General features: G+C 37.7%; 1 protein-coding gene across 1 annotated transcript in view; it reads right to left on the bottom strand.

Annotated features, from left to right (window-relative positions):
* PAPPA2 (pappalysin 2) overlaps positions 1–22,788 on the bottom strand; it is a 451,060-nt gene that overhangs the window by 124,534 nt on the left and 303,738 nt on the right. Inside the window, exon 15 of the mRNA XM_001373611.4 lies at positions 5,693–5,864. Within this exon, the coding sequence (XP_001373648.2) occupies positions 5,693–5,864 (172 nt within the window). The remainder of the gene's footprint in view (positions 1–5,692; positions 5,865–22,788) is intronic.

Below are 22,788 nucleotides of genomic sequence, written 5' to 3'. Positions count from 1 at the left end.
AGCTAGACTATGAAGGCCTTTGAATGACAGAGGGTTTTGTATTTGATTTTAGAGATGATAGGGAGCCACTGGAATTTATTAAGTAGTCAATAGTAACTTATTAATAAACATTTATTAAACATCTGCTAGATACTAGGCATTGTGAAAAATCCTGGGGTGATACAAAGAAAAGCAAATGATAATCCCTGTCTTCAAGACCTCACAATCTAATGGGAGAATACAATGCAGAAAAAGAAGTAGAAAAAGGAGGAGGTGGGGAATGAGGAAATCCTACACCTATAATAAGAATGATCTGAGGATTTATTAGTTATAGAATTGTTCTCTTGGAGAATCATGAGTTTCTGGAGATCATAAAATCTAAGAGGTCAGTTGAATAGGTGGTTATTGAGTGAGTTCCCTCAAAGAGAGAATCTCAGATATCTACACACATCTTCTCTGATTAAAGAAAGTGACTCTAGGGGCAGAAGAGATAGAAATTAAATTTAGTATGATCAGATGCGGGTGTATTTCAGAGTTGAATGTGGAAGTGGTACATTTATGGGTGATAGCAAGATCTAGGGTATGACCAGCTTTGTGTGTGTAGCTAAGGTGAAGTGGAGGAGGAAATCCTAAGAAATTAGTAGATTGATGAATCAAGGGATTAGAATATTTGAAGGAATATCAATATGTATGTTGAAGTTCCCTAGTATGAGGGAAAGAACTGAGAAAGAGGAAGCAATTTTGAGCTAGATAGTGAATTCATTGAGGAAGTAAGCATCACCTCATGTGTGATGACATAGCAAAGAACTACCAGAATTTTTATGGACAGGTAGAAGTGGATTATATGAACCTTAAAAAAGGAGAGATCACCCATTGAAGGTATTGTAGAGAAAACTTGGACATGCCAGTGGAGATCAAGGCATATTCCAACTCTCCCATTTTGACTAATGTGCTGAGGTATAAGTAAAGCTCAACTACTGATAAAAAAGAGTGGCCAGGTGCATCATCATGAAGGAAGGCTGGTTCCAGTGAGAGCTACAGGAGTGGAAATGGAAAATAATTAAGATGAGAACATGATATTTTATTTTGAATCAGGCATTCCAGAGGCATAATTAAAGTGAAAAATAACAGGTTGGTACTTGGAAGGGAAAGGGGTTGAGGGGAATGAAAATAAGGAATAAAGCTGAGGATGATAGAGAATGAGGTTTAGATGATGACCTCTATGGAGTTTAATAATCACTGGAATGGGGAGAATATAACCAGGGAAGGAGTTACTAACTAATAGTGGAGCAAAATGATCTACCCCAAGGTAGGACTCAATTCACTGTGCATGTAGCTGTCCAACATTCTATGTACCACAAACCATGCCTATGTCAAGAGGCATGTATCATTCTATCAGTTAGGGTAGAAGAACAAGGTGGAATGGGGAAAGTTTACTCTCAGGTAGTTTCCTACGTTGATTATTCTTGCTAATTATAAAGTTCCATTATTTCTAGCCATTCAAGGATTGTAGGTATTCAGAATCCTCTAAATTCAGAGCTAGTTATCATTCCATGGTTAAAGTTTGACCTAATCTAATCTCAAAGTAAACAAGACTCCTTTCTGTAGCATATATAACAAGTACCCATCCAGTCTTTGCTTAAAGACTATGAGGAACTTATTAGAAATGTCCATCGAAGTTGATATTGCTCCATGAAAAAACTCTGTGTTTGATCATTTCACATCCAAGAAGATATACAAAGAGACTAGGACATATCTTTAAGGATTTTTTTCAATTTGAATTCAATAGGAAATTTCAATTTCTTACTGTAAAGTTATTAATCACAAAGTCCCAGGTATTACCCATACTCTTCCTTCTAAGAGAAGAATCAAGCAAAACATTACAAAGAACAACAGAAATATTGTTTAAAGAATGACTTGTATATTTCAACACCTAGAGAGAAAGAATTGCTAAATAGAAATAAGCAAGACAGTTTTATACACACACACACACACACACACACACACACACACACACACAGACAGAGAGAGAGAGAGAGAGAGAGAAATCCATACATCTTTTTGTCAAATGATGCTATTTCTAATGGGAGGGGAGAGGAGAAGGGAATGAGTTACCTGTGTATTTTCATGTAACAAATAAATAAATACATTTTTAAAAGAATGAAATAAAATCTCTAGAGAAAATAAAAGTTACCAGTCACTAAAAGCCTAAGGTAAAGAGAAGAGATTGTCACTGACACTGTTTCATAACATAAAACCATTGTAAGGTCAGAGTCAAAAGTATAATAACCAGGAAAAATCTTTATAATCTTTTTCATTCTTATTCATACCCAGGGATGATTTATTGCATATGCAGTGTTTCCAGGCTGATTCTATAGCTGTCTAATTTAAAGGTAGATTTCTAGTTTAGTTTCATTTTAAAAAATACTCTCAGAATATAACTGGCAGAACTCTCCAAAGAAATTCCTCAACCTTACTAGTCTCAGGAAATGGACAAGTCAGCTGGAAAACACCATTCTGTAAGGCTTACAAAAGTCACACCATATTTTCAATCTGTAGCTCTCATTTATCAAAAAATCTTACTTAGCACCACATTGAGGAAAAAAAAATTGTTTTCCAGGGATTCTTTGTCTCCTATGTGGAATTCTATTCCAAACTCTGATTATTGCATTTCCATTGTAAGAATGTCTGTCAAGCTCTCTGTGTTACTTAGATCATCATTCACTCTATTCAACTCGGTGTAACTTTTTTCTCAAGTTTCTTAAGGTGCTTTAATAGTTACATATCATTTTCTATCTCACTTTCCTTAGCTCTCATCACTTCTTGAGAAATAAATTCTTCTTCCTTCTTTCCCTACTTTTTCATTACTTTTTTTTCTTTTTCTCCATTCTATGTAACTTTCTATTTGCTTTTACATTATCAGATTCAACTAGATGGATATTTATTCATCACATATTATATTCAAGACATCATGCTAAGAGACATGGAGAATTGAAAAAAAAAACTACCAATAGCCCTTGCTTTCAAACAATAGTGTAAGGAAGATCAGATGGACATACAAGTACTGGAGTTCCAAGAAGGGGTAATTTAAACTTTAAAATGTCATAAGTATATTCATTATAATATTAAAACAGTATCATTAATAGTGTATTAATACTGAAATTATTATACAATGGAGTCATAACCTATATTTAAATTAGTATATTATATATATATAATACATTTATTACATTCAATTTTCACTATTTTGGGGAAAGGAGAGTTCAGGCCTGTGAATTCATTGGTGGAGGGAAATTCCAATAAAGAACTTCCTTTGTTAGTGCAGATTACTGATTCGTTTGTAATTTATAGTCTTGGAGGCTTGCCTGGGATATTGAGTGACTGGTCTATGGCTGTACACCTAGCATATGTCAGAGGTAGAACATATATAAATGTCAGCTATTCTCATGCTACATTGCCTCTCTATTCTTCTGCTATGAAAATGCCATTTATATGCAGAAGAAAAAAAAAACTCATGAAGAGTAAGAAAAGACTTTTCTATATCCAGTTCTGCCAATGTAGCTCAACCTTTATCTACAGGACCAGTTAGGGGATAACAAAAAAGAGTTTTGCCTCTCTGACTTGTTTCACTGCCAGAATCACAAAATAGCATTTTTCTATGCTATGTATTTCTATCTAGGCTATACTAAACTGAAATCCTGAATTCCCAAGTTCTGCCTGATCAATTTCTTGCTGGACATTTCTGCCTAGAAGTCCCATCTGAACAACTCAAAATTGGATCTCATCACATTTTCTCCCAAGTTTATTCTTGCTCCAATTTTCTCCTTTTTCTCTTGAGGATACTACTTTCCTTCCTATTAGCCAGGATTACAACCTCAAAATCATTCCTGATACCTCTTTCTTCCTAACCCCTTATGTTAATCAACTTCATCTATCCAATTTTATTTTCATGGCATCTCCCACATATCCTTTCTAATCACAGATTTTCCTTTTCTCTAACTTGAATTATTATATTTTGTTTCTAAATGGTCTCCCTGCACCCAAGGTCTCCCCTCACCAATCCATCCTCCACAGAACTTCCAAGTCATTACTCTCAAAACACAGATCCAGCCAAATCATCCCTATGTTCAAAACTATTCATTGGTTCCTAATGACTCCGAGAATAAAAGACAAACCCCTTTGCCTAGCATTTAATGTCTTCCATAATCTGACTGACATTTTCCTTTCCAATCATTTCATATTACTTTCTTTCATGCTTTCTTATCAAACTGACCTACTCACTGTGCCAAATTTAAAAAAAAAATTGTTCTTTTTTCTTATTGCCTTTTCACAGGCTTATGCCCAGGTCCAGAATCTCCTCTTTCTTAGGTTTTCATTTTTAAAATCCTACCTTGTGCTTTCATCAGTTGTGAAGCTAGTAGCTGATGCTCACAGGGTCCCATTCAGATGTTAAGGGAGAATGTGGAATTTGCAGTTGATTTTCTCCTTATTTGCTACGCTTTCTCTTTAGATGAGTTTGACTCTCCATTTACTTTTTTAAAAGTAAAGTAAACCCAGATACCTTTGTTTCATTGGTCTGCAATAAATGTGTATGGTAGAGAAGCTCTCTATAAGGTCAATAAACTAACTAGAAAACTTTTCCTTAAATCTCAATCTTTAGCTCAATATTAGAGAATCTCTCTCTGCTTGTCTCTATGTCTCTCTTACTCTCTGTCACTCTCTGTCTCTATCTCTCACCATCTCTATTTCACCATTTCTCTCTCTCTCTCTCTCTCTCTCTCTCTCTCTCTCTCATTGCACAGACTTTTCTCATGTTCCACAGAATCACTTTGTATTAACATTAGTATTCCAAAGGATTAGACTTATTCTGGTTGGCCCCACAGTTTGGTCACTAGTATCAAATTTTCAAAGATGCATAGAGGCAAAATGAGACTTGGTGTAAATAAAAGCATCAAATGATGTAAGGTATCCCAAAGTAGAAAACATTGGGGTCCTTCTCACTTGCTGGAAGAGTCCTTTCCATCTCTTATAACCCACAATTTCTCTTGGCATGTATGATCACTGATTCATGAATTCCTTGATTGTAGATGATTTCCTTTGACAATACCAAATATGAATTCATTGCACATAGTAGCCACTCAAATAATTGTCGAATAAATGAATGATTGTCTGTAGACAGATTACTAGAATTCATGAAATCTGACCAAAAACCAAGAGTGAGCCAAGCAACTGCTGAACAAATGGATTTGGGACTTTTAATGAGTGGTAAGAAAAACTGGGGTAGGGATAATTTCCTTTTTTCAGAACTCTTTAAAAGAATGGATATTAAATTACAGCATAGCTATTTGCAATCTAACCTTTGGCACCTCTGACTACTTTGATATTCTCATCTACAAAGCAAACTAGGATGGTCCTGACTGCACTAGAAAAACTGAAGCAATGGGAATATGCCAGGCATTTCTACTGTAACACAGGCCTGGCAAAATATTCACAATTTATTCAAATAGCAAAATCTCTTATCTCAAAGCCTCAGATGGTATATATACAGTTTTGCCATCTCTAAAGCCAAGGCTTTCTTTGTGAAGGTCCTTATCTGGTCCTTCATAGGAAAATTTTAAAACATTTGAAAATGAAAAGCTTCCTGCAGTGGGAAATTAATACTGTGGTTATGTTAACTCTGTAGGTCCTTTCAGTCAAGTACCACCTGACTTACCTGCATGGGCCTTAGTTTCTGTCCACTGCTGGATTTGAGGATGAATCCCCTTTTACAGATGACAGCACATTTCATGTGTTCTGGGCTGCTGGATGTACAATTCACAACATCCGCATGGTCAAGTAGTAATGGCACACAGCTGCCCTGTTCTCCACACGGCTGACGGGCACAGCTGGAGAGGAGAGAAAAGCAGATGTACTTTGAGATTGTCTCTGATTCACATCATGATAACAATATAATCCACTAAGAATCAACCCAGAGCCACTGTGAATCAGAAAGAAAATATAAATCTCAAGGGAAGGAGAGACCTATAAGAAGACATTTTGCTCAAACCCGTTGGAAAGAAAAAGAGAGTTGCTTGAGGGCTGAGGGAATTAAGCCCAAGCTTTCTGTAAAATTTTAGGCTTAAACATTACTTTTCACATCAATATTCTCATTAGCCTGCATGTTTACAAGAGGCCAGTGCTCTTTTCTGAAGAACAAAATGAACCAAATACCATTGTTTCCATAGTTCCCCTTGTGAGGAGCATTATTAGTCAAAGAAATTTTGTAAAAGATCCTCAAATTTTATCTAGGTATTTACATTTAAGAACTAGGGATCAATTGACCTATGAGTTACATGACTAGGATATGACTAATGAAAGGACCTTGATCTTTTTTAGGAACATATAAAATACTAGTAAGATTATACGGGAATTAGGAAAAATTTTCAAACTGCTATCTGTAAAATGAAGAATGAATGAAAAAGCATTTATTTAGTGTTTATCATATGCCAAACTCTGTGTTAAGTGCCAGGAATAAAAATAGAAACAAGAAATGGTTTATGTCCTCAAAGAGCTCACGCTTCAATTGGGAGAGTTAATAAATAAACTAAAGTTGATCTGTATGGAACATGGTAAAGCCTAAATGTCCAAGGGTGAAGATGGAAAAACCTATAGGTGTGAAGGCTGCATCATTGCAACAAATCGTTGGGTATAGATTCTGTAGGGATAGATTCAGGGTAAATGGTAAGGCTTAAAATTCATAACAATTCAGTGGAATAGTAAATGGCAAGATCTAATGGTAGAACATTTCACCAGAAAGAATAGAGTTGATATCACCCATCTCAGTTAAGCCTTCAGCAGTCAAACAAAACAGATACTGAAAGATTGGATGCTAAAATTGTCTACTTCTGGCAAGGTCTTCCTAAACATCCTCTAGGCTTTCTAGAGGAGGAAGTATGGACTGTGCACGATGGAAAAGTACTATTGGAAAGTGGGACACACTTCTCTTTAGCCAACAACCTAATGTTAACTGAGAAATGGGACTAGGTGACAGGATAGGCCATCAGGCAAGAAGAAATGTCTAAAGAGGCTGCTATAGACAATTATAATTGTTGTCAATTGACAAGCATTTATTAAGTGTTCACTATTTGCCCGGCACTGTGCTAAGATCTAGGAGTATAAAGAAAGACAAAAAAAAAATCCCAAAACATGTCTTTGCCTTCAAGAAGCTCATAATCTAAAGAAAGGAACTACATGTACACAATTCTATACAAACATATATGTTGGAAAACTGGAGATAATAAACAGAAGGAAGGCAATCATATTAAAGGGAATAAAAAAGGCTTCAAGTAGAAAGTGAGATTTTAGAAAAGACTTGAAGGAAGCCAGTGGAGTGAGTCAAAGAGATGGGGAATTCTTGTTGTAGAGGACAGACAATGAAAATGCACAGGATTGGGAAATGGAATGTCTTTTGCAAGGAACAGAAGGCCAGTGTCCCCTTTGTAAGAAAAGAAGACTTCAAACCATATCTACAATATGTCATAGAGATGTTGCAAAAGGGACAGGTGACTGATTTCAAGAAATAAAGTTACTAACAGAGAACTTTGGGAAACATATCTTTGACCTTGAGAACTGAACAATTCTCAGTTTCATTAGGAACTTAAAAATGCTTGTTTTCTTACTAAAAAATATTTTGGGGTACTAAACAACCAATTTGGTGCCATAGAGAATGCAGGGATATTTATAATAGGTTCTTAAAAATTACTACAGAGATAATTATAGTAGGTTCTTTAAAAATTACTACACAACAATATAATCAAAGGAGCAATATTTATGGAAAACATGAAACATTCTAGGCTGACCAAAGTGGTCAAGAGAATCTGAGATGATCAATTGGTATTGTTCCAACTATGCTTCAACAGCTAAAAGAAGTATCCTTCCCTTACTTAGAACTGATTCAGTCAGGGAAGTTTAGGCATGAAATGTGAGCCATAACAGTTGTCAGAGGCTAAGAAAAACTGACCTTATAGGTTCAGGTGGGACTCAGGAAGACAAAATGAAGCCTAGACCAACTGGACTTCACCAAAGAAACCCAAGTCAGGCTTGCCATTTATCAGATATTTGTTCAACGTTATTCTTCTTTGAAGACTAACTGGGCTCATTTCCAGAGGTCAAGGATATTGCTTTGGAAAATTGCACCAAAGAACATACTCAAAGTAGCTGCGATATCTTGCTATATTATGTGCACTCAATAGAATAATTCAACTATGGTCTTTCTGGAAGTGAAGTCAATCCAAAAAAGATGCAAGGAAATTAGAATAGAGGTTGGCAAGAAGTTAGCTCCTTTTCTTATCAAATCCTTCCTTGGTAAGTTTTGTCTGAACTGTTCAGTCATTCCAGCTGTGTATGATTCTCTGTGTCTCCATGTTTCTAGCAGAGATACTGGAATAGTTTGCCGTTTCCTTCTCCAGATCATTTTATAGATGAGAAAGTAAGGCAAATGAAGTTTAAGTGACTGGCCCAGAATCACCCAGCTAGTAAGTGTCTAAGGCTTAATTTGAACTCAGGAAGATGAATGTTCTTGATCCTAAGCTCTATTTGCTATACCACCTAGCTATTCTGAGTTTATAGTAGGCTCTTATACAGCAGTGATGGTAATGACTGAAGCTATGGAATGATTATCTCCGCTAAATATCAGCCATCAAGTAATAATTATATTCCAGTCATTTGAAGAGGAAAATCTGGGTTTGAGGTTTATTTCATTACAATCTATGAAGGGGCAATGTCTCTGTGGCCAAGTGAAGAGACCTATCCTTATCCAGGTTATAGATCAGTATGCTGAAAGTTCCTCACGCAAATCATGGATTCCAGAGAAATCATAGATACCACAAACCTAGTTTATATTGACCAAGCCAATATTCCCAGGATTTCTGAACTGATTATGACCAACTCCAACCTATGAAGAGTCCTTTTGGGGTACTATAGACAACAAGATTGTACTAAGTGGTGTAATAAGTCAAATGTTGGACTCATTGGATTCAGAAAAATCAGAAGTCAAGTCCCTCTTCAAATACTTCCTATTTATATGACTCTAGAACAAGTCACTTAACTACTGTCTGCCTTCGTTTTCTCATCTGTAAAATGGGTATAATAAAAGTATCTACCTCACAGGGTTGTTGTAATACATAAATACATATAAAATACTTTGCAACCTTTAAAGTATTGAATAAATGTCTATCCTTATTAGAGTGTTTCTTCAACCAAATTTTAAAATATCATAAGATTCCTTGAAAGCTTCAGTAGTAGATAGAACATTATTCCATGACCTTCTGGTCAATAATAGAAAGTAAGACAGCAGGGAAAGGTCTTCTCCACCTACCTGAATACTTGACATGGAGGAGAATCAGCACGGATACTGAAGAGAGATTCCCTAAATACAGTGAGTGAGGTTCACTATCTCTCAAATATAGGAATAACACCTCATGGATTGTTTCAAGTTCCAGAAGACTCTAGAGAACCTTGGATGAGATCTATAGTCACTGGAAATATTTTGATTCAACTATTCCCTTAGGAAAAATCAGCCAATGAAGAATGTTTATTGCCCATATAGTGGCATACAATTAGAGTCCTTATTGTACTTATTCATCAATTTCTATCCACGATTATATTTGTATGGCTATATATGTATGCATATATTTATATTCTGCATATATAGATCTTGAATGGGAAATGGATAATGAATTGGGCCCAGAGTTGAAGAGTGTGGTGGATTACTACCAGGAAATTGTAAAGTTCGTTTAATAAACCCAAAGCTCCTCCCACAAATGAAGGCACATCTATTTTATCCATATTCTTTTGGTAATGTTATAGATAACTTCATGTAATAGAACACTCTAGTCCCTTCAAAACTGTAGCTGTGGATCACAAAAAAGCAATAGAGAAGCACATGGTAGGTGAGTGTTATAAAGAGTTATAAAGAGTGTTATCAAAAATATACACATATGCTTGTTTATATGTACATTTGTATATATGTATATATATTTGTTTTGTTTTTGTTTTTAGGACTGTGGTTGTATGGCAAGAGAGAGAGAAAAAGCTATAGATATCCCATTTTTTCCATTGGGATCCTCAGGTTGTCTGGAGAATTCAAGGACCCTCCTAATTGCCCCCATTCACATTGGGTGGACTCCCTGTGCCATAGTGATGAGAGAATTTGGACAAGAGTCACAGGGAATGGACAAATCTGAATGGCTTGCAATCTACAATTGTTGGATTTAGTACCCACTTTGATGAAGTCCCAGAGGCAGTGGGAGTATATGAGATGCCCCTAGGGCAGAAGCCTCTAGAGAGACAAAGTACAAAACTTAAAAGAGCTCTGCTCAGAGGTCATGTGGATACCCCAGGCATCAATGGAGAAAAGTTCAATTCCAGACAGTCTCTGGTGTTTCCAAAATGAAAGAGTCACCTGGAAAAGAAGCTCATTTCAGTGGGTATTTTCTCTGAAGGATGTACAAAGAATGAAGGGTGTACAAAGGTGGTTGTGTACATAACTCTCTTTTATAACCTAAGTAGAATAATGGATAGAGTGTTGGGCTGGAAGTCAGAAAGATCTCCGACATTAACTGTGTGACCTTGGGCAAGTTACCTACCTCACAGGGTTCTTGTGAGAGTCAAATAATGATATATGCATTATGAATTTCCTCCTGGTGATTTCAATATATCACCAGTCAGCATGAGAAATTAAATGAGAACTTTAGGGGAGTTTTGTGGAAGCAGCAGATGACACACAACATGTCAGCAGATAGAGAAATTGTTAGAAACTGAGAAATGCATACTTAACCCAAAATGTACAATAAGGTGCGGTAAACAGAAAAGAAAAAGGAAAAAAAATTGAATTTTCTCTGATACATGGAGGGGCTCAATTTTTATACAGATTTTCCAGATTACAAGTGTGTCATGTCCCTAACCTCAACAATTTGAAAGTGATAACTGTATATATACATATATAATTATATATTTTAATATATAATAATAATAATACATATTTTATAATTTGATCCTCACACAAACATTGTGAGATGGGGGAGGGAGACAGGCAGGCAGGCAGAGACAGAGAGAGAGAGTAGGAGAGAGAGGGGGGAAAGAGTCAGAAAGAGAGACAGACAGACAGACAGGGAGAGAGACAGAGACAGGGAGAGAGACAGAGACAGGGAGAGAGACAGAGAGAGAAACAGAATGGAAGACAGAGATAATGAGAGACCGAGAGATAGGCAGAGACAGAGAGGGGGGAGAGGAAAGGAGACAGACAGACAGACAGGAAGGCAGAGACAGAGAGAAAAGAGAGAGTGCGAGAGAGGGGGAGAAATGGAGGGAGAGAGAGAGAGAGAAACAGTGAATGGGAGATAGACAATGAGAGAGAGAGAGAGAGAGAGAGAGAGAGAGAGAGAGAGAGAGAGAGAGAGAGAGAGAGAGAGAGGAAGAGGGAGAGAGAGAGAGAGAGGGAGGGAGAGAGAAACAGTGAATGGGAGACAGACAATGAGAAGGGGGGGGGGGAGAGGGAGAGAGAGAGAAAACTTTGTAAGGGCTCTCTAAATGCTAGAAGTAGGTGAAAAGAGGTATTAATTAATGACTTCCACAATCTATTCTTCTCCCCCATGACAATGCTGTAGAAGGAAACCAAACCGCAAAAATAAAACTGTCTGAGAGCTAATAAACCTTGCATTAGTGAGTTTAGACACAGGAACATCAGGTAAAACCATAGCTACTTGTTGACATATGCTTTGAAGTCTACAAGGGAGGGAAAAGATATTGTGTAACCATTGTGTAACTTGATTGAGAATCTGGTGGAAAGAAGCCTATGGCCTAATTATGGCCTTGTCTCAGAATAGCTCAGAGAAATCAACAGCATTTCTAGGTAATAATAACAAAGTCCAGAGAAGGCTATAATAGAAAGCCAAATCCCATTCAAAATAACTCTGAAATGCTTAAAATATTCATAAGTCATTTTAAGAGGGCACACTCAAGATCTGGGTAGATAGAATTATAAAATGCTTTAGGAAAATATGTAAAATGACAAATATAGTGATACCTTGCTGATACACTGACATCAGTGATCATTGGTTTTGGTTTTCCTCAATTTTTTTCCATGAAAATTTTTTTCTGGGTTTTCATAGGTTGCCCATGCTAATTTTACAAAAACAAAAAGGAACCCATGCCTTCTCCTGCTCAGTGTGGCATTGCTTCTCTTTCAGTGAGCATCACTCCCAGCATCTAGCCTAAGAATTGCATTGCTTTCCAATGTTTTTGTGCTGAAACAATGAGCCAATGACTTTGAGCTGCTCCTCATCAGCCTCAAAGCTGATACTGTCAAGGATCTTCTTAAGGTCCTTGGAGTTGGGGAAGTGATTGCTGCCAAGGTCAACCAAAAGTTTAGGCAGTCCCGTAGTGCTCCTGGTGGTCTTGGTTCTGCTCAGATGTTCATTTATTCTTTACATTAGTCTTTTATATTCATTTTTTATTGTTTTTAGTATTAAATACTATATCCTTTATGAAATATGTTTTGGTATGTATTTTGGAATGTCTAGAATTAATTAATTGGATTTACATTGATTCAAATGGAAATAATTGCCTCCATTTTTGTCAGTTTCAGATTTCATAAATTGTTTTCAGATGGATTATCCATGAAAACCGAGGTATCGTTATAATTTGAAATGTATTCAAGACTCAAATATGGGCCAGACAAACATATTGAACATGATAATATCATCTAAATTGATTACAGTTTCAAATAATTATGCATATATAATTTTAATAAAACTACTAAGAAGCCACAGGTCCCCTTCCCAGAAGAAATTGAGGAAATAGTGTTTGGAAGTGGTAATAAGTTATCAAGTGTCTAGACTATCAGAGCACTTAAGAGTTAGGTTCATGTTGGGGCAGCAAGGTAGTACAGTGGATAGAGTCCCAGGCCCTGGAGTTAGAAGGATCTGGGTTCAAAACTGACCTCATATACTTCTAGTTGTGTGACCTTGAGCAAGTCACTTAATCCCATTTTCCTAGCCTTTGCTACTCTTCTGTCTTAGAATTGATACTGAGGCAGAAGGGAAAGGTTTTAAAAATTATAGAGAATATTAAAGAACTTTTGTTTATGTGTGCTATATCTATTGATATTTACTGTACTGAAGTTTCAAACTTGTGGACTTCCTGAAATAATCCCAGGGACCTCCAGCAATTCCGATACTGCTCTTTGAGAAATGCTGCACTGGATTATTTTTCTTCTGAGGGACATGAGTCAACAGCTGATATGATCAAAATTTCTTTGAATGAAGCATGAGAAAGTAAGATTTTATAAGAGGGGGGCAGCTGGGTTGCTCAGTGGATTGAGAGCTAGGCCTAGAGACAGGAGGTCCTAGGTTCAAATCTGACCTCAGACACTACTCAGTTGTGTGACCCTGGGCAAGTCACTTGACCCCCATTGCCTGGCCCTTACCACTCTTCTGCCTTGGAGCCAATACACAGTATTGACTCCAAGATGGAAGGTAAGGGTTAAAAAAAAAAGATTTTATGAGATCCTCTCCCTACTTTTTCTTCAAATTATGCACCTTTATTTTGTGTCAAGGGCAAGGCACCCAACTAGTACAAAGTTTACACATGAATGAATAAGTGTAATTTATCAGTATTATATAAGTACCACACTCATAAAATAAAGAAATCTATTATTGAGATGGCTAGGAAGTGGTAGAAAGAGAATCCAAATCCAGAGAGAAAAGGGAGAATGGCATTGACCAAAAATGTGTCAGCTTTAGACAACAAGAAAGAGGCATATTGACTTTCAAAATAGGAATGAACTCTGAAGTGAGGCTTAGTATATATGTTTCTTGGAATTATGTATTCTGACCAGAAAAACTGAAACCTTTGGTGTCCATCTTTCATCTAATTCTCACTTGTGGCGCCAAGAAGCTGTAGCATGTATAGAATCCATAATCTTGTAAAACCCTCTCAGCAAATGGCTAAATGAGATTAAGTGTTTCCAGTAGGTTTCAAACCCATCTATGAGTTAGAGGGATGGCTGCACCAAGCATGTGAAGACATCCTCCAGCAAATTGGGGGGATGAGGATAATATGTCCCAATAGCTAGGAAGATGGCTGAAATGGATACTGTGGAGTATTTAGAGCTGGATCAGACATCCAAGATGCCAAGGTCATCCCCTGCATCCTGCCATCAGCTGTCATATTGACTTTTGTCTTGCCACTGGACTTTGTTGACTCTCAAAGAGAGAGTGTGGCTGAGGACTTTGTTCAATTCCGCCTCAGGTAAATTAAAATATCACACTTGGTGATGAGATTAGTCCTGTTTCAATATGAAGGATGAACAACAATAATTTCTGACTTTTGTGTCATTTGTCCTCTTGAGGCTCTCTTCATGGTGCTTTTTCAGAATAACTGATCTGAGTGCATTACAGTTAATGTCTTAATATGAAGAGTAGGATAGAGTATGAGAAAAATGTCTGTATTACTAAGCTCCTTTCAAAAAAAAAACACCCTTACCTTCCATCTTAGAATCAATACTGGGCACTGGTTCCAAGGCAAAAAATCAGTAAGGGCTGGGCAATGGGGGTAAGTGACTTGCCCAGGGTCACACATCTAGGAAGTGTCTGAGGTCACATTTGAATTCAGGACCTCCCATCACTGGACTGGATTCTCTATCTACTGAGCCACCTAGCTGTCCCTGGTTGCTAAATGTTTTAATGTCATAGACCTTCACTCTAATGAAGATTATCAACCCTTTCTCAGAATAGCTGTTTTTAAAAATATATTTATAATTGGAACAAATGCTAAAATCGAGTTAGAGTTTAGTGAAAACAAGGTTGTAATTTTTTTTCCCCAATCAAGTTAACAGACTCCCTGAACCTTATCCAGGACCATGGGTAAAAACCCCTGCTGTAGTCAGTCCTTGGGTAGTGGCAGAAAAAGAGAGACACCCTGCCATGAAATCACAAAACCTGTTCCCTTTCATCCAGGGCCTCCCTTCCAGGATGTGGTCCTCTTCCTTTATATAAAATAGTATGGATTTTTCCACACTGCATGCAGAAGCCATTGCATATGTCTTTCTGGGTAAGGGCTGAAGGGTCCATTGTTTATTCTTCCATTATGTGGTAATTAGGGGAAGGGCTTTCTTATTGTGCGTCAAAGTGAACCCACTTCAAAGTCAGTGTAACCAAATCCTCTCCACAGATTATGCCAGGAGGCACTGAAACAACAATGGAATTCCAGTCGCCCCAAAGCCACCAGAGGCTTCCTCCTCAAAGTGTGCTCAGCATGCTCCCTTGCATGGCTGCTCAGCCAACACTGTTTACTGACATACTGCAGAAGGAGGGGTGTGAAGAAAACAAGAAAAAATGAACGTCGGACAGAGATCAGCCAGAAATTTGAGAAACTGCTGCCTCTAGTTTTTGTTCTCTTTGGGTTTCTTCATTGGTTTTCTTCCCAAAAGTTGATAGGCCAAAAGTGACTGAAAACTCCAGGATGCCTTATACTATAGTCTGATGCCAGGTTACCTAGAAACCTCCTGGAGTCTGGTCCAAGGTGGATAAAGTGGGACTCTGAAGGCACCACAGCCAGGATTAAGCTGAAGACCTAGAAGCCTTATGGAACACATCCTGTTTTGTTCTAGAAGTAAGCAGCTACTTCTGAAGGTTCCTTTTTAAAAAAAATGATTTGGATTTCACATCAAATATGAAATGGTTTCTCCAGGGAGGTCTCTCTTACATATTACGATGGCAAATGTTTTCAAAAGGTCACAAAAAATTCTTTCCAGGGGAAACTCCATTTCCTCTCAAAAACTGCTACTTACTCTAATAATTGACTTAAATGAAAAGGATGTATCCCTTATTCTAGAGCAGAAATGGACAATGTATTAAAAAAAAGGACATTGTCCTTCCTATCACTATTTTCACCAGGCCAACACAAAGGTCAGAGATATTGATGTGAGAATATATTACTTTATTTTTGTTCTGTAGGGCAGAGGAAGGAAGGAAGGAAGGAAAGAAGGAAGGAAGGAAGGAAGGAAGGAAGGAAGGAAGGAAGGAAGGAAGGAAGGAAGGAAGGAAGGAAGGAAGGAAGGAAGGAAGGAAGGAAGGAAGGAAGGAAGGAAGGAAGGAAGGAAGGAAGGAAGGAAGGAAAGAAGGAAGGAAGGAAGGAAGGAAGGAAGGAAGGAAGGAAGGAAGGAAGGAAGGAAGGAAGGAAGGAAGGAAGGAAGGAAGGAAGGAAGAAAAAAACATTTAGTAAGTGCCTACTATGTGTCAATGGCTGAGATGGTGACACAGCAAAGCACTGTGGAATGCTTAGGGCGTGTTGGAGCACAAAAGACAACATGGCCATCCAGTGCAGCTGAGGAAGTCTCCAGGTGTAACGACTTTTCGTGCCATTGGACCCAGGCTTCCAATGCCGAGAGAGTGGGACGGTCTCTGTGCATCGACTTTTCCACTTAAATTTCCTTCACACACAAGTGTCTTTGTGCACACTCATCTATCATAGATGAAAACGTACAAAGACAATCGATATCTTTGGTTACCAAGAGACTACTACTACTATGTGTCAGGCACTGGGCTGAGTATTTAACTATTATTTCATTTAATCTTCAAAACATCCATGCAAAGTCAGAACTATTATTATCCTCAAATTATGTCAAGAAAACTAAGGAAGACAAAGGTTAAATGATTTGCCTGGTGTCGCATGACTAATAAGTATCTGAGGCCAGATTTAAACTCAAATCTTCCTGACTCAGAGGCACTTAAGTAGTACAGTAGAGAGTATTAGGCTCAAAATTAGGAAGACTTAAGTTCAAGTCCTCCTTCAGAAACTTCCTAACTATGTGACCTTGGGCAAGTAACTCAACCTCTGTGTCCCAATGAATCAGTGATCCATTAGAGAAAGAAATGGCAAATAGTGTCACTGTCAACAGAAGTCCATGGGATCATAAAGAGCTGAATATGACTGGACAACAATGGCAACTTCCTAATTCCAAGACCAGAGCTCTGTCCACTAAATCACCAGTTACCTCTTGTATCCTGAACAGTTTGAGGTTCATAATTCTCAAACAACTTTTTCATAATGAAGGAACTACAATCTCCTCTATTTCATTTAAGCTCATCTCTCCTTATCTGTCTCTAACACACTGTCTCAGCATGCTTTCATACCATAGGTACCACTAGCCTTCTCTGACTAGAGGTCATAGAAACAGCAAAGTACATATCAAATATATACAAATGATATGAAGGGCAATCTAACAAAAGGAAGGCATTAGTAAGTAAGGGGACTGGGAAAGACCTGAGGAAGGTAGAATTTGAGCTGAGTCTCAAAAGAAGTCAGGAAAATTCCGAGGTAGAAGTGATGAAGTAGAAAAATCCAAGTAGAGGCTTAACCAGTGGCATGGCAAAGGGTTAGGAGATGGGAGTGATGTGTTAAAAAAATTCATGAAGAACAGCATTGTTCCTGGAAGAGAGGAAAGGTTGAGACTTGAAAGGTAGGAAGAAGTCAACACATCAGTGTTAGAGGAATGATATGGCACCAACCATTTCTATTCTTATGTGTGTGCTGCTTCTTCAGTACACATGGTTGGCCATGAAAATACTTTGTGTATCTGTATGTGTCTGTTGACTTGTGTTTGCCTCTATAGGAGTATTTTCTGTATGTGTTAACTTTTCCCAGAACTACTGTATGACAGATCAGGAAAACAGAGCAAGGAGAGACAATTTGAGAATCATTGGTCTACCTGAAAAGCCAGAAATGAACAGAAATTTTGACATCATACTACAAAAAATCATCCAAGAAAACTGCCCTGATGTTCTTGAACAAGGGAGTAATATAAACATTGAAGGAGTTCATTGAACACCACCTGCACTAAATCTTCAAAAGACAACTCCCAGGAATGTAATTGCCAAATTCCAGAGCTTTCAAGCTGAGGAGAAAATTCTACAAGAAGCCAAAAAGAGACAATTCAAATGCCAAGGAGCACCAATCAGGATCACACAGGACCAGGAAGCTTCCACACTAAAGGACCACAAAGCTTGGAACATGATATTCAGAAAGACAAGAGATTTGGGTCTTCAACCAAGGATAACCTATCCATTGAAACTGACTATATACTTCCAGGGGAAAGTATGGGCATTCAACAAAATAGAAGATTTCCAAATATTTGTAAAGAAAAGACCAGAATGGAGTGGAAAGTTTGATATCCAAACACAAAGACCAAAAGAAACAAGAAAAGGTAAATAAGAAAGAGAGGGAAAAGGGGGATTTTTTATTCAAACTTTCATATTTAAGGGCTACAATTAGATCAAATTATATATATTAATATATGGGAGAAATGTTATTTATAACTCAAAATTATATTCACTTTATAGTAATTAGAAGAATCATTCACAGGAAGAGATTGGGGTAATAAGTGCTATAAGATGATATACAAATGAGGAAAAAGGGAGAGGGGAATCAAAGATAGCACCAAGAGATACTTGAAGAAAAAAAATGAATAGGATAATCTTTATCACACAAAGATACTCATGGGAAGGGGAGGGGAAGAATGCTCTTATAAGAAGGAGAGGAAGAGAGTACTAATAAGTAATACTTAAACCTTACTCTCAGTGAAATCAATTCTGAGAGGGAAGAGCATCTAGATCCATTGGGGTAACAAATTCTATCTTACTCTACAGGGAACGTGGGAAGGGAAAACTAAGGGGGGTTGGGGAGAGGGAAAGAGAGGGGAGAGGGAACTTAACAGACCTTAAAAAACAAGAAGGGAACAAAAATGGAGGGGCCAGAAAGGGAAGCATATCAAGGGAGGAGATTAGGGGGATTGATTAGAAGTCAACCACTGGTTTCAAAGGATATAGCCAAAGAAGAAAGCATAGAACTAAGAGAGGATATCAAAATGCTGGGGAATACACAAGTGTGAAACATAAACTTTGAATGTGAATGGGATGAACTCACCCATAAAACAAAAACAAATAGGAGAGTGGATTAGAATCCAAAATCCTACCATATGTAACATATGAAACACACCTGAGGTGGGTAGATACTCACAAGGTTAGAATTAAAGGTTGGAGTAAGAACTACTGGGCCTCAACTGATAGAAATAAGGCAGGAGTTGCAATCATGATATCTGACAAAGCAAATTAAAAATAGATCTGATTAAAAGGGATATGGAAGGCAAATAAATCCTGATAAAAGAGAGTATAGACAATGAAGAAATATCAGTAATCAACATGTATGCACCAAATGGTATAGGATCCAGATTTCTAAAGGAGAAACTAGTGGAATTGAAGGAGGAAATAGATAGTAAAACTATACTAGTGGGAGTCCTAAACCTATGACAATCAAATTTAGATAAATGAAATAAAAAATAAATAAGAAAGAGGTAAAAGATGTGAATGAGATCTTAGAAAAATTAGAGTTAATAGATATATGGAGAAAAATAAATAGGGACAAAAAGGAATACACCTTCTTTTCAGCAAAACATGGTACATTCAGAAAGACTGACCATGTCATAAAAACATGGCAAACAAATGGAGAAAAGCAGAAATAATAAATGCAAACTTTTCAGATCATAACACAATAAAAATAATGATCAGTAAGGGTACATGGAGAGTCAAATAAAAAATTAATTGGAAATTAAATGATTGTCCAAAATCAGTTAGTAAGAGAACAAATCATAGAAACAATTAATAATGTCATTGAATTAAATGACAATGATGAGACATCCTTTCAAAAGCTATGGGATGCAGCCAAAGCAGTACTCAGGGGAAAAATTATATCCTTGAGTGCATATATTAACAAATTAGGGAGGGCAGATGTCAATGAATTGGACATACAAATCAAAAAACTTGAAAGTAAACAAATTAAAAATCCAGAGGAGCGGTCAAGATGGCGGCTTAGAGAAAGCTAAAGTTCAGATCTCCAGAAAACCCTTCCCGACCGATCTCAAACTATAAGCTCCTAAGGCGCCGAAATTCAAAACGATCAACAGCATAGACCCTGGGGATCCTCCTCCTGGACCTGGACCTGGATCAAAAGGTATGGCCCCCCTCAAAAGCCAGAACCCGAGATCACTTGGACCTAAGGGGTAGGAGCACAAAGTCCAAGGCTCCGGGAAGCTGCTGCCCCTCCCCCCTCAGAGAGCAGGGTCCTCTGAAACAACAGCAACCCTCAGGGCAGGCAAGATAGCCTCACGGGCCAGATCCTTCTATCCAAGTCCCAGTGAAAGTCACTGCCCTTAGAGCTCCAGGAAGCCGTGGCCCATCCCCCCGCAGAGAGCAGGGTCGTCTGAAACAACAGCAACCCTCAGGGTGGGCAAGACAGCCTCACCACCTGGATCCTGCTATCCAAGTCTCAGTGAAAGTCACTGCCCTCGGAGCTCCAGGAAGCCACGGCCCATCCCCCTGCAGAGAGCAGGGTCCTTTGAAACAACAGCAACCCTCAGGGCCTATGAAACAGCCTCACGGCCAGCTATTCTGAAGGCAACTTCCGGGAAGCAACCCAACCCAGTCGAGGGGGTACCTTAGCAGCAGGGAAAAAGAGAGAACTAGGGGAGAGTGTGGCCCCCTGGTCTGACCCTTCCATTCCAGTTCCAGTGAAAGTCATTGCCTGAAGGCATACTCAATTTAACCCAGGGAAAGCTCATAGAACCGACAATCTGCCCAGGACTAAAGCCTCTGAACACCAGACAGAGATAAGAAAAGCTAATCCTCCACATTCAGAGATGGCAAACTCCACAGAAGCACAGAAGCCCCAAAATACCAAGAAAAATAAGAAGAAAGGGGCAACTTTGGACACATTCTATGGAGCCAAAATACAAAATACAGAGGAGATAGAAGATGATATACAAGAAAATGCTCTGAAACCTTCCAAAGGAAATGGAAACTCTCCACAAACCCATGAAGAATTTGAATCAGAAATGACCAAAAAGATGGAAGCCTTCTGTGAGGAAAAGTGGGAAATAATGCAAAAGAAATTCACGCATCTACAAAACCAGTTTGACCAAACTGAAAAGGAAAACCAGGCTTTAAAGACCAGAATCAGGCAGCTGGAAGACAACGATCGTGTAAAAGAGCAAGAATTAATAAAGCAAAGCCAAAATACCAAGAAATTAGAAGAGAACATAAAATATCTCACCAACAAGGTGACAGATCTGGAAAATAGAGGGAGAAGAGATAATTTAAGAATAATTGGACTTCCAGAAAAGCCAGAAATAAACACCAAACTCGACATCGTGATACAAGATATAATCAAAGAAAATTGCCCAGAGATTCTAGAACAAGGGGGCAATACAGCCACTGACAGAGCTCACAGAACACCTTCTACACTAAACCCCCAAAAGACAACTCCCAGGAATGTAATTGCCAAATTCCAAAGCTATCAAACAAAAGAAAAAATCCTACAGGAAGCCAGAAAAAGACAATTTAGATATAAAGGAATGCCAATCAGGGTCACACAAGACCTTGCAAGTTCTACTCTGAATGATCGTAAGGCACGCAACATGATTTTCAGAAAGGCAAGAGAGCTGGGTCTTCAACCAAGAATCAGCTACCCAGCAAAACTGACTATATACTTCCAAGGGAAAGTATGGGCATTCAACAAAATAGAAGACTTCCAACTTTTTGCAAAGAAAAGACCAGAGCTCTGTGGAAAGTTTGATACTGAAAAACAAAGAGCAAGGAATACCTGAAAAGTGTGGTTACAGAGTTCCAAGAAGCAACTTCTACTCCTAAGTTACTGAAAATGACCATAATCTGATGGCATTTATGCCATATGACCTCTCCTAGGCTTGCGGTCCTGCACAGAAATACTTCTATTGGTATCTTATGTGCTCTTTATCACATCTGACTCAGTGGTTATTATGCAATTACTTCTCTTGACAAGGAAGATAACTTTTTAATATACCTCTCTGATCATGATATTTCTCTCCTCAAAAGTCATTAATTGTTAATTTGTTAATTTGCAAGTAAAATTTTAACCTCCAATTTTTATATTAAAGACCTTCTACAATCTGAAAAAAAAATCCAGAGGAAAACTAAATTAGAGATCCTAAAAATTAAGGGATAAATTAATAAAATTGAAAGTGAAAGAACTATTGAACTAATAAATAAGACTAGAAGCTGGTATTTTGAAAAAGGCAAAAGTATTGGTCAATCTAATAAAAAAGGAAAGAAGAAAACCAAATTAATAGTATCATAGATGAAAAGGGAACCCTCACCTCCAAGAAGAGGAAATTAAGGCAATAATTAAAAACTATTTTGCCCAATTATATGGCAATAAATATGCCAATTTAGGTGATATATATGATATTTACAAAATATAAATTGCCTAGATAAAAAAGAAGAAGTAGAATTCTTTACTAATTCCATATCAGAAAAAGAAATTGAACACACCATCAAAGAACTCCCTAAGGAAAAAAAAAACCCAGGACCTGATGGATTCACAAGTGAATTCTATCAAACATTCAAAAAACAGCTAATCCCAATACTATACAAACTATTTGATATAATAAGCAAAGAGAGAGTTCTATCAATTCCTTTTCTGACACAAATATGGTACTGATTCCAAATCTAGGCAGGTTAAAAATGGAGAAAGAAAACTATAGACCAAGCTCCTTAATGAACATAAATGCAAAAATCTTAAATAGCATACTAGCAAAAAGACTCCAGCAAGTCATCACGAAGGTCATTCACTCTGATCAGGTGGGATTTATACCAGGAATGCAAGGATGGTTCAATATTAGGAAAACAATCCACATAATTGACCATGTCAACAAGCAAAACAACAAAAATAAAATGATTA

This window comes from Monodelphis domestica, chromosome 2, assembly GCF_027887165.1.
Source record: "Monodelphis domestica isolate mMonDom1 chromosome 2, mMonDom1.pri, whole genome shotgun sequence".
Taxonomy (NCBI): Eukaryota; Metazoa; Chordata; class Mammalia; order Didelphimorphia; family Didelphidae; genus Monodelphis; species Monodelphis domestica.
This window is presented reverse-complemented; position numbering and strand designations above follow the sequence as displayed.